Consider the following 15,697-nt stretch of genomic DNA (forward strand, 5'->3'; position numbering starts at 1 on the left):
CATTTACGCTACTAGATTTCGTGCAACCGATAGAGGTATTATACCGCGGACGAAGCTTTCAATTTCGAGAGCTAAAAGACCTTGTACAAATCGTCACACCTAATGAAGGGCTGCCAGTTTCAAAAACAACTTTAAGAATTTACAATGAAAAATAAATGTAATAACGTATTTCGCCGCGACAATATATTAGCAAGCAGTTGGATGGTGTACATTACCTAGACACGTGTGTGCGATGTCGATATTTATATACCTACTCCAATGTTACTTTCCTTATACTCTTTCGCCACACCACTTCACACACACCACATGCACTGGCCTTAAAATTACACATACACAGGGTGACAGAGACCGTACCAGGCCACAACGAAAATAGGCAAGTAACTGTGCAAACCAGGTAATGATCACGACGACAATGGAAGATACTCGGGGGGTAGAAGCGATTGTACTATCGAGATACCGGGAAAACCTTCCGATTGTGCTTACCTGGGCTAGGCATGCTTGATCTTTCGTGTAACATTTAACACTGAACACGGCGTGTATGAGAACAAATGAAAGGCAGGCGGAACAGCCGACTAACTAACTGCTCCACGGACCCATGATCATACCCGTTCGATGTCCGTGAACGTAATAATTCAGAAGGCCATGGAACCGCCAAATTTCTAATGGGTGCGAAAAAAATCGTGTCGCGCAACTTTTACGATTTAATAACGACAACAGGTTCTGTCATGCCGAATTTATCGGGTTTTTATTCTAATTAACCGTCGCGTTTTTTCAGAAAAACAAACAAATACTTTTATTTTGCGCCACGCCGAATAATGTCCTAATTTCTAAGAAAAAGTGTCGAGGGATTAAATTTACCTCCCCAAACGTAGCATTTGTGCTTCTTCGTTTAAATTCACCCCATACAGGGTGTTTCTGTATGCTTCTGTTTTCGAGAAAATTAACCATCAATGTAAAACAACCCTGTGCATCTTGTGCACGTGCACAATGTTTAACCCTAAAACGTAATGTTTTAGATCAGTTGCTTAATAAAAGTTGCTCATTTACGTGCCCTCCATCACCCTTTTCAAGGATCGCACTTATTTCAGAAACACACTGTATACCTCGGAATTAAAATGCCCTACACAGCGTATGTATAGATACTGTAATGGCATCTAAATAAATTCTATCTTGTTTCGAATTTGAGAAGAAACAATAGCATCATCAGCATGGAGAAGTTTTAAATAATTGTTGGTAATGAACTTAATACAAGATAAAAGTAATAATAGTTGAATATTTCTCAGAATCAGCCCTCAATCCTTTGACGATTTTGATATGATCAAATCATGTTACAATTATCTTCTACTTAAGCTTTTCACCCTTCTTATAGTACCCTGGGGGTGGATGCCACCCCTTCTCGGAGGTAAAATATGTTCAATTGATATATTGACTAATCCTAAGCAACTTTTGTTCTATAAAGCTTTTTCTGAAAGTCAATACTTTTCGACTTATTCGCGAGCGAAAGTGTAAATTTTTTAACCAAGAAAACCACTTTTTCAGGCGGTTTTTCGTGAATCACTCAGAAATAAAGTATTTTATCAAAAAAAAAATCAATCTTATATAAAATTTAACTTATAAAATAACAAAAAGAATAGTGTATTTATGGTGTCTGTAGACCCAATACAAGCGAAGTAATAGCTTGTTGAAGGTTGGTTCTTATTCGTCAAGCGGCCAAAATTGAAAGTTTGAACGTGAAATAACCAAAAACCAATGCATTTTTCAGGGAATACTCATAGAAACTTTTTTAATGTGCTTGAAAAAAACCTTTATTTTTATTTTTCCCTAGCATTAAACCTAAGCGAGTTATGACGAAAATAAAGTTGGTCCGTATTTTTTTCGTCGACAAAAAACGTGAAAATCACCCCCTAATTACCACCCCAATTGAAAATAATCGTTACCACTTTACAATTTACTTTATTTTTGTACTTGTAATATGCTCTAGAAGTTCGACCGGTTTAAAGTGCTTAGTTTTGAAAAAAGTTGAGCTTGAATTGAAAAGAGAATTTTTGTATTGTAAAAGATTGTCTTTTCTTCAAAATAACTCAAAAACTATTGATACGTAAAAAGTACAAAATTGTAGGTTTTGCTTTTTGAAAATTTTGTTTTTTTTTTCTGTAGATTAAAAATTAACCAAGATATGGCCGTTTATAGTTTGCATATGTTCGTAAATAGCAACTTGTTCAAGCCCTTTCAGCTCAAACTCTTACAAAAATAAGAGCTGAAAGAAAATTTAACTAATTTGATCTTATAGCCCTTGAAAAAATCTACAAAATGCTTTTTTGGAGGGTTTGATAACATAAAAACTAAGCGAGTTATGGGTAAAAAACCAATCATATATTTTTGCAGATATCAGAACATGTATATTGAAGCATTGATGAATACACATTATAGCTATATTTTAGGAATAGAAATAGGAATTTTAGCAATAGAATAGAATAGGAAGACGAGAGTGAAGAAAATTTTTGATTATTTATGTTATTTGCAATAAAAAAAATTTTTGTTATAAAAATAAAAAAATTAAAATCCATATAAAAATAAAATTCTTATTTTTCGTATTTTTGATTGCAAATTTTAATCAGTATGGTTTTTTAAGGTTTGAAAATAAATAATTACATTACATTTTAAATAATAAAAAGATTGTATTATATTTTGAAGTAAAAACTTTTTTTTAACTATAATTGTTCTATTTTTTGCAAGAGTGGTTTTTATAAGGGTTGAAACTTATAAATAAATAATAAAAAATTTAAAAAGTAAAGAAATATTAATTTAATATCATTATATGATTAAATTATTCCAAGTTGCTGAATAATATTTTTCAACATTATTTTTTAATTATTACCGTCATAGGTTTTTAAGGATTGACAATTTTCAATTCATCATAATTACTTATTTAAAGATGATTTCAACTTATTACACGCTCGAATCTACATTTCTATAATTATTTTCGAATAGGGGCAGTTTTCACCCCTAAAAAATAAAAAGCAACCCTCGGCACAGGGTCATTTTTGAAGTTGAGGGTAAGTAGGACCTAAATCCAAATTTTGGTGCAAATTGGTGCTGTTTGGGAAAATTATACAGTACCGCCGTATTTTTACCTTCAATGACTGGACTATTATGATAATAACAAATTTTTTTGCCAAGTATCATCCATTCTTTTTTGTCTCAGTCTTTATGTTCATCAATATTATGCTATAGCAAGCTCAGGTCCAGGTATTCCGTACTTTCGCCTAAAGGTTGAGACGGAAGTACAATAATGTTAATGACGACTATATCAATAAAAAAAAGGATTTTCCTTTACGTATCTTCTATGAAAATAACCGAGGTGTTCCTAGAATAGGAGTTAACCTCAGGTATCTGAAAGATTCATTGATACTTTAGTAGAACTTCCTGTTTTCAATTATGTTTAAATGGGTTTTATGATATTTAATTTAAGTTTCTTTAAGTAAAAGTAAACATCTTAAACTTTATTATTCCCCAGCGTAAATCTTTGTTATTTCTTCTTCAAATTCTCTTTTTTTTTAGCGTTAGATAAATACACTAAAAACACACGAACAACTGAAAATAATGGTTCCAAAAACACTAAAGCAGATACATAAATGCAATTTAATTGGAACATAATTTTTGCAGTAGAAATAGAGTAAAATTAGCACTTCTACCTAGCAATATGTGGTAAACAAATAAAAAGAAACGAAAAACAATGAACATTATGTTAATTGGATGTGTGTGTGTACATTTTGAAACCAAAACGGAATGAGGGCACTGAACTATAATTTTATAATTTAATAAATTATTATCCTTGACGCACAGGTCACTGAATTCGCGACTGCGAAACTATTGTTTCGCAGATGTGATTTTTCTGCGAACATTATGAAAATGAATCACTACCATATTATTATTTATAAATTAAGTTTAATTTTACATTTCTCGTAAAGCGTTATATTTGTATTAGTTAATAATTACAATTATGAAACTGTTTGCAAGGGTTCAAATGGTCACCAGTTCAATAAAAGAAATGATAATCTTACCCTTTTTCAGTTTTCCTCATTTTGAAAATTATAAACAGTGGTTTCACCACCGAATTCACCTAATTTTCTGCTCTTCTTAAATAAGCATCAAGAGATAGATCCAGATGTGACAATATCGCAATTACAGAATGATAGAAATCAGAGATAATTTTTTTATTTATAAAATGGTGATCATTTGTAACGATTTTCTCAATTCTACAATTATTTCCTTAATTAATTTAAGTTACACAAAGCCGTTTGGAACTATTCGTAAAACTAAAATTTGATGCTGACAATAAACTAGAAATAAAGTTAAGACATATTATTATATTTTGACCCCAAGAATGTGTGGTAGTTATACCTACCCTGATTAAAATCTGCTCAAGGTTGCCAGTCAGGATGAATGATAACTATATGGGTAAAAAATTTCAAAGAATTATGAAATTTACTGTGCAATTTACTACTGTTTACTGTTTTTGCCACGTAATTAGTAAATAATATTTAATTTCAATTACAGTTCAAAAGAACCTAAACAATTATAATCAGTCTAACTTTAACCAGCTGTGAAATTTCTTTCGCGGCACCTTATTTTGTCAATTTCATTAGTTGATAAACAATACCAACAATACGTAATTAATTATTTCGTGAAATCGGATGCATTGTGACAGGAAACAATTTGAATTGCAGACGGCAGAGTGCACAGCGGCAACTGCGCTAAATTAAAAAGAGAACACATTTGGAGGGAAGAGAATGGTGTATCTGCTTGGATTTTAAGAAAATAAAATTCCCAACACGAGACTGGCGTGGACAGAATTGCACTGCACTGGGAATCGGTAAAAATATGGTGTAATACTATTAAATAATAAGATAATTAAAGCTGTTAGAGAGAGCCGTAATTCATTGACGTGCCAAGTGGGTCAACCGAAACATGTGTGAGCCGCTGCCTCAGAATGCTTTTCACGTTCACGTCACATTAGTATACTGTTGCCTTTGCTATCGTTGATGTTTATGGTGGTGTATTGTAGACAATTTAATTTGTTGCTTTTTAATAAATAATGCGTACGCCTATGTCTCGCGTCTCAGTTCCGACAGCCCTAATTATAGTGCACTTAGAATTTCTTTCCTCTTTATTAAGTATGTCATGTTATTAGTGAGACATAAATAAACGTCAAATTAGCATCAATAATTTGTTGTTTTGCGACAATATTTACATTCACCTAACACTCAACAAACACAAGACTTGTAACATTTGACACGCTTTTGTTTGCCCAAAAACATGAGGTGTAACATTATCAATTACTTAAAAAAGTAAAATTGTAATTATATCAGAAACACGGTTGTTATTTTTTCGAAATATAAATCATTTTTATTAATTAGATATAAATAAGAATGTAATAACTTCAGTCAAGTAACGTACGTCACATCGTTACAGAGTGATTCTAGAGGCATCATCAATCATGATAATGTCATTGGCGTGGAGCTAATTTTAGAACTTTTGGCGTAGCACAAATTGAGGAATACTAATGAAGAAGGGAATCTCATTTATATGTCGTATAGAAGTTCGTATATCTCCAGCTTGGTTATTAGCAGAATTAGTAATATTATTTTTCATGTATTACAGATAATAATTGTGACCTATAAATACAATGGATGAAATTTGGACTAATGATATAATTAATTAATTTTTTTTCACAATTTTTGCTAGCTATAATTTATTTACAATTGTATTTCGCATAAAAAAAATCCTATACATTTGTGTGTAAAATGAAGTGTTATTTTTAATTTACATGTTTAACTTTGTGACAAGACAAGCTCATTTCAAATTTAAAAAAACTTTTTTCTTAGACAGAAACTGTTAATTAAATGCACGTATTAAATTAAATTAAATAAATTCATAAATATGACCAAATCCTTTGAGTTTCAACAACTTATTCATCAGATTTTTCAAATCGTAATAACAAAGTTAATGGATGATAGGAATTCCGGCAAAATCACTGTTTACATTTCGAAAATTAGTGAAATGTTTATTATTTCATGTATTTCATATTCATTATAATAGAATACAAAAGTGATGACGACGGTTCCAGGAAAATTCCCGTTTTTAAAAATAACTATGCAGAAGTTTCACGACAAATAATTACAAGCATAATATACACACATCTATGTAGTTTGTATACAGTTAAGAGTGGAAATAGATACTGATTTATGTTTTTAAACAAACCATATCTAACTGTTCTCGGAACTTTAGAAAATTTGGCATATATCTGTGACCTTTACATTTCGCTAATGCAGCATAATTTATATCTATTTACAGAAACTGGCTCCAATGCTCTGATTAATTAAGATCGCTTAAAAATGTTTATTGTTCTCATAACCATACACATGGATTGTTAATAATTGCAATTGCACAGATAAACCAAATAAATTATTTATGATATGGTATAAATAAGGTACTTTTTACCATATCAGAAATAATTTGTAGTATTCAATTCATTTTTAGTGGATCAACAGCGGATGATCTCTAGCAAAACCCAATTTTGATATACGAAATTAAAAGAATCTGCTTTTTTTCTGCTTTAATTAAACAGAAAAGTAAATATGTACAGCCTTCGAGACGACGAAAATGCTTAATTTGTTTCGTTCCGAATTTTTACCCTCCGGACTAAATTGCTGGAAATTATTGCGCTTGTGTGGGTAAATTAAATAAAAGGTAAAAAGACCATCTGCTCGTGAAAAACGTTTTAAACAAATATTTGCTCGAGGAGCCTTTTTATTAAAAGGAGGCGCAACACGGGTCCTTTGTAGATGTACAATTGAAGGACTTTTTTCCTGGGGATATTCTGAACACAGGAAACAATAAAATTAAAGTACTTAATATATATTTAATAAGAACATTCATAAATAAACAACTCAGACTTCATGAAAACACTTTTGCTGTTTACAGAAAAAAATAAATTTAATATCCTGTACATATTTTACCGTAATTGCTCGTTTACAAGGCCGGTATAACTTTTTCAGTTATTAAATATCTAAATTGAATGAATACAAATCGGTACGGTTAAATTGAAGAAAAAACAATGAAGTTGGTCAATTCTAACTAGGTACATAGTTTTTTATTTATTTAAAGGTCGGTAAATAGAAAGGAAGTAGTTAATTATCCTTAAGTTGACTTGGACATTTTACACAGGTTTACAAAAATCGGAAAAGTTCATCATTACATCACTCAGGCCATAATATGATTAAAACATTCGCAGTAGCCTCGGCAGCAATGAGCAATGAGTCAATGCCTATGACGCCATCTCTATAGGTTCGTACACTTGAACTTTGTTTGGTGAAGATCGAAAAAAGGCTGTTCGTCACTTGTCTAGTGTAACATTATAAATATTTTGAAATATCGCTTGGATTATCGAAACGATTTTTCACACAACACCTGTTCGTTACTAATACCCGAAAAAATTCTGAAAAGTGCAGACACAATGAGTTATCCACAAAAGCTAAAATGTGGTAAGCTGTTAAAGTTTACAAGTTGTAGGAAAAACGCACATAAAATACTCAAAAAAACTCGGTGTCTGTTTTAACTGGTGGCGAATGTACAATAACCAATTGTTTTCTATTTGTACCTCATCTACATAACATTTTGTGTGCTTTTATTCCACACGTAAAAATCGCGAAGCTTTTCCTTGGCTCCTTATCTTTTATGGGTCAAAATAACTGTAACGCGAGGAGAAAGTAAAAAACAACAGAGTTATAAATTTCCATAAGGCACGCACGTATTATATGCGAAACCACTGTTTATGTCACGTCTTTAAAAATACTCTCTATGGTACTTACAATAACAGTAACAGCATAAAAGGAGATCCTTGAAAGATGAGTCATGTGTTTGCACTGCTGAAACCGGTGAAACAAAAATCTGATACATGGAAGGAACACTTGACTGTATACAGAATATGTCCTACTGGAACAATGATTGACGTAAAATAAAATATGAGGCATTATTGTGATCATTTACGAATATACGATTTAAAAAACACCCAAATAATATTTAGCCTTAAATTGAAGTAGGTACTCAAGGTAAATGCCCTTCAAATTAAAAAAAAAACAGTTTCTGATGCACCCGATCAGTTTATCTATCGTCTTCGATATAAATCCATGGCCATGAAATATTGCGGATCACTTGAAAATATGCTTGCTACTTATCTCATAACATTTTCATTGGGAACAAGCAATTTCAGTAACAGTTTTGCCCAATATTAAAAAAATGTGTTTGGACGCCATCGTGGCGAATCCACAAAAGTTCAACAGATTCCACTTCAATTCGTTGATCATGAATCAAAGGAGTACTTTACTGTGTTTAGTGCAGAACAGCTAAAATATATTTAACAGAACTGTTACAAAATGCTAATTAACTTTAATTTATAGTGTTATTCTAACGAAAGAGTAGATTCTGTAAACGACGTGCCTCTCGATATAAATAAATATATTTTATTGAAGAATCAAAGTTAAATATAAAAAACATAACATTGATTAGGTATTTGTTAGTACAATATAAAGTTCCTGACCTAAACTGCTCCCTGTCCTTTTTTTGCAAAAAGACACTTATTTTAGATATTTTTAGATTCATATAAGGTTGCCCTTTTTGCATTTATTTTCATTCAAATTTATCATAAAATATCAATAATTACAAAAGTCTGGTTGCCATGAAGGTGAACATAGCTGACTTAAATCTAATCGCATTCCATTCACAATCCTTTGGTGTTGTGTTCCAAATATGATTTATAATGGAAATTTCTTTTTGTTACTCATTGACTTTTAATAGTAAGTTTACCGTTAAATCCACAAAAATGTGACAAATGTGACGGACGTCACTAGAACAGTCTTAATGAACCAAATGGAAATGGATAACAAATCGTTCCATTATCGCTACTACTTTGTTGAAGGCAGGATTAGTCACGGTCCTTTTCTCTTTCCTAGTTGCCCAATTTAAATCCAACCTGTAGATTTGACTTGTTTTGTTTGGAAATGTGGGTCAGTTTGTTTCATCAACACAGAAAATTCGATATACCATATGAATATACCGTCGCTACTTATGGTCATAAAGAGCGTTAAGGTTAAAAGGTTAAACAAACAAAGTCATTGTAAATTTCGCTTATCGATATGTAGTACAATCAGGAAATGTCAAGTGGAATTTACTTTATTTTACAAGGCAGTATAGTAATATCAAGTTAAATGTACGAAATATACATGATAATAAATAAACTTATACAAGGAAAGGTAATGTGGTCACAAGCCTATAGCTTGAAATTGAAAACATAAATGCAAATAAATCAAACCAATAACCAGCTGACGAATAATGAAATAGATGTTATAATATTTTGCAGGTTATTAATATTCAAGAAAATTGATAAAACAGAAATAAGAAATTACGTCAAAGATAGTAAGACCATGATAGAAGGCAAAGATATACAAATAGATACATAAACAACAGTATTTGATGAACAAGAAACAAAAGTGTGCAAATATTTTGTGATTGTATTGTTTTCCTTATATTGTTTTATAAGATAACGGCTTCTGAAGCATTAACAGGCTATAGTCATTCAAAGAGATTAAAATAGTTTCTATATCTAGAAATGATCTTACATCAAGATATTTTTATTAGTCGCTACTTATCCTGTTTTGACTATCTTCGATTAGACAGTCAAACAACAGACCATTATTTACCAACTATAAATAAGACATGCTGGTGTCATTATTACCAGTGACCTGTATTCAATGTTAATTTTTGAAATGCCAAATTGGGTGTGATACATCAACAAATATTTTATTTGTTACTGTAGCGTGCTGCTTTCACCAAATTTATGCAGATTGTTAATTTGGTAAATTCGGTGATGTCACTATGAGCCAGCGTCTCGTTTCGATACACTCCACGGATATCAATTAAATAATTCAATTTCAATGCTGACCTACTGTGTTTACATCCGGTAGTGACTGGTAACGTACATTTCTTGTTTTAGAGAACAAAAAAATTGCTTTAGGATATGTCGGCACGTTCGCAGCACCTATGAATTGATTACACGGTTCCATGAATAGAAGAGTTGTCGACTGTAGGCGGGCAGCAGTGCGACCAACAGACCAGCATTACACTGTGAATTATTATTTTCATTCCAATTATGAACGTGGTAGGTCATGACTACCCAAACTGTAAAAAGAAATATTTGCCTCGCTCTGTATTTTACATTTTAGTAGAAAAACATAGTTTTTTGTATCCATATATCAAACGAATTTTAATGTTACCCTTGTGGAACTCTGCTTACCGAAATAAGTATAAAAAATGGGCAAACATTTCGACTGAACAGGCGGTATGGTTCACTGGCCGATTTGAAACGCCGGGATGACCACACAAGCGAGTAATTATGATGATGCACCAATCAATCACATTTGAACACAATGCCACGATCTGTCACCATCGATTTATTTATTACCTCAAATTTAAGGACGGGTAATCAAATTATATTCTAGTACATGGATAAAGTTGCGTCCGCCCTATTGTTTGGTTTCGGTTTCACAGTTGTATAGCAAAAATATTCGCCGCTTCATTTTTTTTGTTTTTGTCCGTCTGGAGGAGACACAACGAAATATTTACATTTTTTACACATTAATCATACATAAGGCAGACACTGAACAGGCCTAACTAATACTAGAATAGGAGGAGATTTTGATCAAAACTTAAAGGAGGTAATAGAAATCCAGAAAAATTGAGATAATTTCAATTGAGGTGAAATGTTACGACTACCTGGACTTTGGAGACGACTCATTCCCAAAAATGAAGAATTACTGCAGACCATGGACTGGAACGGAGTGTACACAACACAGTGACCAGTGCGAGACCAGTATACACAGCAAATATAAATACCAGCCAGAGGACTTAATGTCACGACGGCGACATGGCAATCAGCCCGAAAGCCTATAAAGCAAGCATTTGGACTTGGACTTATTCCTCGAAAATAGAAACAAAACAATACTTTTAATCAATTAAGTGGAAGCAATCAATTAAATCAGTCTTCAGGTGACGACCGCAAAAAATTTTAACGCGGACAAGTCGACGAGGCAGTCGACCCATTATTTATAACACTACGGGATTTGCGTGTTCCCGTACACATAAATTATAATATTAATAGTCGAGATATTCATCTTCCGCGACGGCGACCGTGATTTTACCTTCTTGCTGTCCACCTCGCCAGACAAATGGTACGGGTTTGCGTCACAGCGACGTCATCCTTTCAGGACACTCGCTTTGATGAAGGACTCGAGTGTTCGGAGCACTTTCCAGGATTAAAGGACGTGACTTAATGATGACGTGCTCGACGGTGCCGATGCATCACAAAAGGGGAAGTGCAAAGAAAGCGAGAGGTTCGCCAATATGTCTTAGGGTTCTGGTCCTAGAAGTTCGTTTGCGTTCTGGGATTAAAAGGTGGGTGAAGAATGAGACGCAGTCCTAAGATATTTTTTTCTTCAAATACAGAACTCAATATTTTATTGTCATACTTCTGCTTTATAGGTCATGGATATGATATAAAGGTCAGTAACTACTGATGTACACGAGCAAATAAAAAAACATTTTCGCCTCGATTTCTGCTTCATAGGTCATAATTATAATTTGTCCAGAGAAGAAATCAACCTCAAAAAACATTATTTTTTAAATTTTAACAAAGAAAAGATCGTGGTACACATATTTTTTTCTTTCATTGCAAAGGGACTTGAACAAAGAAAAGTTGCAGTATATTTGGGGCGTTCCACGCCAAATCGGTCGGTTCGAAAAATTTAAATTTTCGATTTCCTTAATTTTTTTATATTTTTTAGTACCCCTCAAAAAAGCCTTTCTGGTAAATTTTCAGATTTTTTTGATTACTTGTTCAAAAGATATAAAATTTTCAAAAAAACGCTCTTTTTTTGGTTTTTTGATCATAACTTTCTTAATAATGGTCCAAATTAAAGTTTTTTTTTTTTATAAAAATATTTGTTTTTAGATGGCCTTTACAGATAAAAATACAAAAGAAATATTCAAATTGTTTTTGATTAAGATTTTTAAGTTTGAAATTTTAAATCGTGTTTTTGAAAGTGAGTGTATCTTTCGATTTTTGTGAAATTTTTTTATTTCAAACTACTATTATTTTAACAACTTTTAGGGCCGGTCCGGTAGTGGGCCCTCCATAATTACTATTTTTTTTTTGATTTTTGAAATTTAAAAAAAAATTTTTCTCTATAAATCATTATAAGTACCGATTTTTGTATACCCTTTTTTACTTATTTTAAATTAATATTAATACTTTTTAATTATTAATAGGTGTTTAAAATCAATAAGTAAACGTTGTCTATTTATAAACAATGATAACAAACGTTTTTATTTATTTTCGTGTTCTTTTAAAAATTGTTTCAAAATTATTTTATCAATGTTTTTTTTGCAAAGTATTTTTTTTTATTTAAATATATTGTACCGCAAATTTAATTTTTCTTTTGCATCTAAATAGTGTTTCTCAGGTGAAAATTTGACATCAATAATAATCATAAGATGTGCGACTCTTTTTAAATTGGATAGAAATTCATAAAGATACTATTATTTAAATAAAAAAAATACTTTGCAACAAAAAATAGCATTAATAAAATAATTTTTAAAAGAACACAAAAATAAATAAACACGTTTGTTATAATTGTTTATAAATAGACAACGTTTAATTATTGATTTTAAACACCTATTAATAATTAAAAAGTATTCAAATTAATTTAAAATAAGTAAAAAGAGAGTAGACAATGACAAAAATCAGTACTTATAATGATTTATAGAGAATTTTTTTTTTAATTTTCAAAAATCAAAAAAAAAATAGTAATTATGGAGGGCCCATGACCGGACCGGTCCTAAAAGTTGTTAAAAGAATAGTAGTTTGAAATAAAATATTTTCACAAAAATCGAAAGATACACTCACTTTCAAAAATACGATTTAAAATTTCAAACTCAAAAACACTGAATATTTCTTTTGTATTTTTATCTGTAAAGACTATCTAAAAACAAAGATTTTTATAAAAAAAAGCTTTAATTTGGACCATTATTAATAAAGTTATGATCAAAAAACCAAAAAAGAGCGTTTTTCTTGAAAATTTTATAACTTTTGAACAAGTAATCAAAAAAATCTGAAAATTTACCAGAAAGGATTTTTTGAGGGGTACTAAAAAATATAAAAAAATTAAGGAAATCGAAAATTTAAATTTTTCGAACCGTCCGATTTGGCGTGGAATTCTCCATTTAGTATTTTATTTCTGATGTAATAGTTTCACTCAGTTGTACCCATACTAATAGAGTGAAAATTTCACTCAATCCGGTGTGGACAGAAATTGATACATTATTGAGTGAAATTGAGTGAAATTTGAGTGAAATTTTTTTACAGTGTAGTAATTGAAGTGTGGAACTGCCAAATAGAATAAGTTTAATTTTTTTAGAATATAGTAATCTTCTATATGCTATTCTTTATACATAAACAACAAAGTCTTGTTTAATCAAAAAACATTTTTTATAAATATCCTATCTGAATTCTGCACTTTTATCTAGAGACCCTTAGAAGAAATACTCTACACATTTTTAAAAGTATAATTCCAGTCGTAGGGTAAGCTGTTAAGGTTTATAATTCGGAGTATTTTATTTATTATTTAATCATCTGAAGACCCTCAAATCAGATTCTCTCATAATCGTAAAGATTAATAAACCTTATTTAATTCAATATTTAAAAGTAGATATTTGACTAAATATAATCTGAATAGGTAATGCTACAATTTTATCAAATAAAGCAATATTAGGAATTTTTATAGACGTACATATTATCTTAGAGTTGTTGTGAATCTTACTAATTACCTACGAACGTATTAAATAGTAAAGAAATAAACGTTTAAACTTGCTTATTCACAATCATGTGGCTTAAGCTGACGTAAAATTAATTAAAAATGACTGGTTTTACCTCGTCCGAGTGATTTTTTACATTTATAACTTTACTAAATTTGACAATAATTTACTATACATCTTCAGGAATGAAAATTACTGTATGTCAAATTGAAAAATTTAAAATTAATATGCTGAGCATACAATTCTTAATAAATTTCTTCACACATTTAGCATCACAGCGTACTCAATAAGAATATAAAATAAAGAAGAGTTTGACTGTTACAAGTAAATCGGTTACACCACATCCTCCTGCATCTAAATCTAGCCTTTCAATCGTTGAGTTTTAAAGTTAGCAAGTTTTATAAAAGAATTATTATTAATTATATTATAAAGCTCTATTATTAAAATTCGAAACATTTTTGTACATCATAGTGACCGGTAATTTTGTCGAGACAAACAACTTGGCACTTTCACCCCCCAAACGTATTAAAAAATAAATATAACATAGATTTATGTATAAACTAACGAGCATACCTTCACGAATATACTTTAAAGACTTGCCCGAAGTATATCAGATGCTAAAATAAGCAGATAAGTATTTCGAAATATTTGTATGTATAAAAAACATACAAAATAACATATATATAAATGATAGAAATACCACAGCCTCAAGAACTTCAATAACTATAAATATACAGCGGGTCAACTATCAAGTTACAATACAAATGTAATTTTAGCTCATCAGGTACTATGAAACACATTTCTTAATATTTCAATTGTTAATAATATTAATAACTTACTGTATTTGTGCCTAGGTTAAAAACCTCGAGCCATATTTACCTGAAACAATAAATAGCAATTTAGTAACTTATTATTTAAAGACAATAAAAGATAATGTATGTTTACAGATATCAGAATATAAATGATTTAATATCTAAGAGAAAATATATGACAAAATCTTATTTCGATGGTCTTTAGACCATAATTAGAACAAAAAAGTTTTAGTCAATATTCTGGTCATCAATGATACTTTTGTTGCTACAATATATGTATAGGTATGTTCACACCAAGTTTTAGGAAAATGTAGCCAATGTTTCAGTGTAAATAACGATGAGAGACAAATACTAGTTATCTGAGATCTACATTCGATTTGTAAAACATTTAGCAGCCTCATCATATCTCGCTTATTATTACGGATAGATACGTTTTATACTTCTGTAATCCTAAGAAAACGTTTTATACAAAGCAAAAACGTAATCAATTAAAAAAGACACAAAACTGATATTACTTTTATGAAAAACTACACTTGCATATGCATATGCACTTGTATATGCATAAGACAGATAAACAATTCAAGCTATTTCCGCAAAAGAAACATTTCTAATCGGATTATTTATGCATACTTAAACTAGTTTAATTGACTTTTACAATCAGACATTAATGAAGGTCCACGACTGTAACAAATTAGTAGACATTCATGCCGCTTTAAACAATAATTATAACAATTACGAAAGTAATTGCAGGTTCGTGAGAACCGTTTACTAATACGGAAGGGTATTTCGTTTTCCAATTAAAATGTTCGTAATTGCAAAGAAAGTCGCAAAGAATTTCCTTAATTGTAAACCATTGTTGGCAAACGCATAAACAATAATTATCTTGTCGATTTTCACGTGCGTTAGTGTCAATTTAAAGTATAATCGCATGAAGTGTTTGTCCTTGTCTTGCGCTA

General features: G+C 30.8%; 1 protein-coding gene across 10 annotated transcripts in view; it reads right to left on the bottom strand.

Moving 5' to 3' along the window:
- Positions 1 to 15,697, bottom strand: part of LOC108909895 (serine/threonine-protein kinase tricorner) — a 120,546-nt gene that overhangs the window by 13,252 nt on the left and 91,597 nt on the right. Inside the window, exon 2 of one of the 10 annotated variants that reach the window (XM_018714365.2) lies at positions 14,769 to 14,808. The exons of 7 other annotated variants lie outside the window; for them this stretch is intronic. Coding sequence is in view for 1 of the 3 variants with exons in the window: in XM_018714361.1 (XP_018569877.1) it covers positions 484 to 517 (34 nt within the window). In the remaining 2 variants the exon portion in view is untranslated. Of the gene's footprint in view, positions 1 to 215; positions 420 to 483; positions 561 to 14,768; positions 14,809 to 15,697 lie in introns of those variants that run through there. 2 more of the 10 variants (XM_018714361.1, XM_018714367.2) reach the window with 2 other exon arrangements.

The sequence above is a fragment of the Anoplophora glabripennis genome, unplaced genomic scaffold (genome assembly GCF_000390285.2).
Source record: "Anoplophora glabripennis isolate ALB-LARVAE unplaced genomic scaffold, Agla_2.0 scaffold28, whole genome shotgun sequence".
Classification (NCBI taxonomy): domain Eukaryota; kingdom Metazoa; phylum Arthropoda; class Insecta; order Coleoptera; family Cerambycidae; genus Anoplophora; species Anoplophora glabripennis.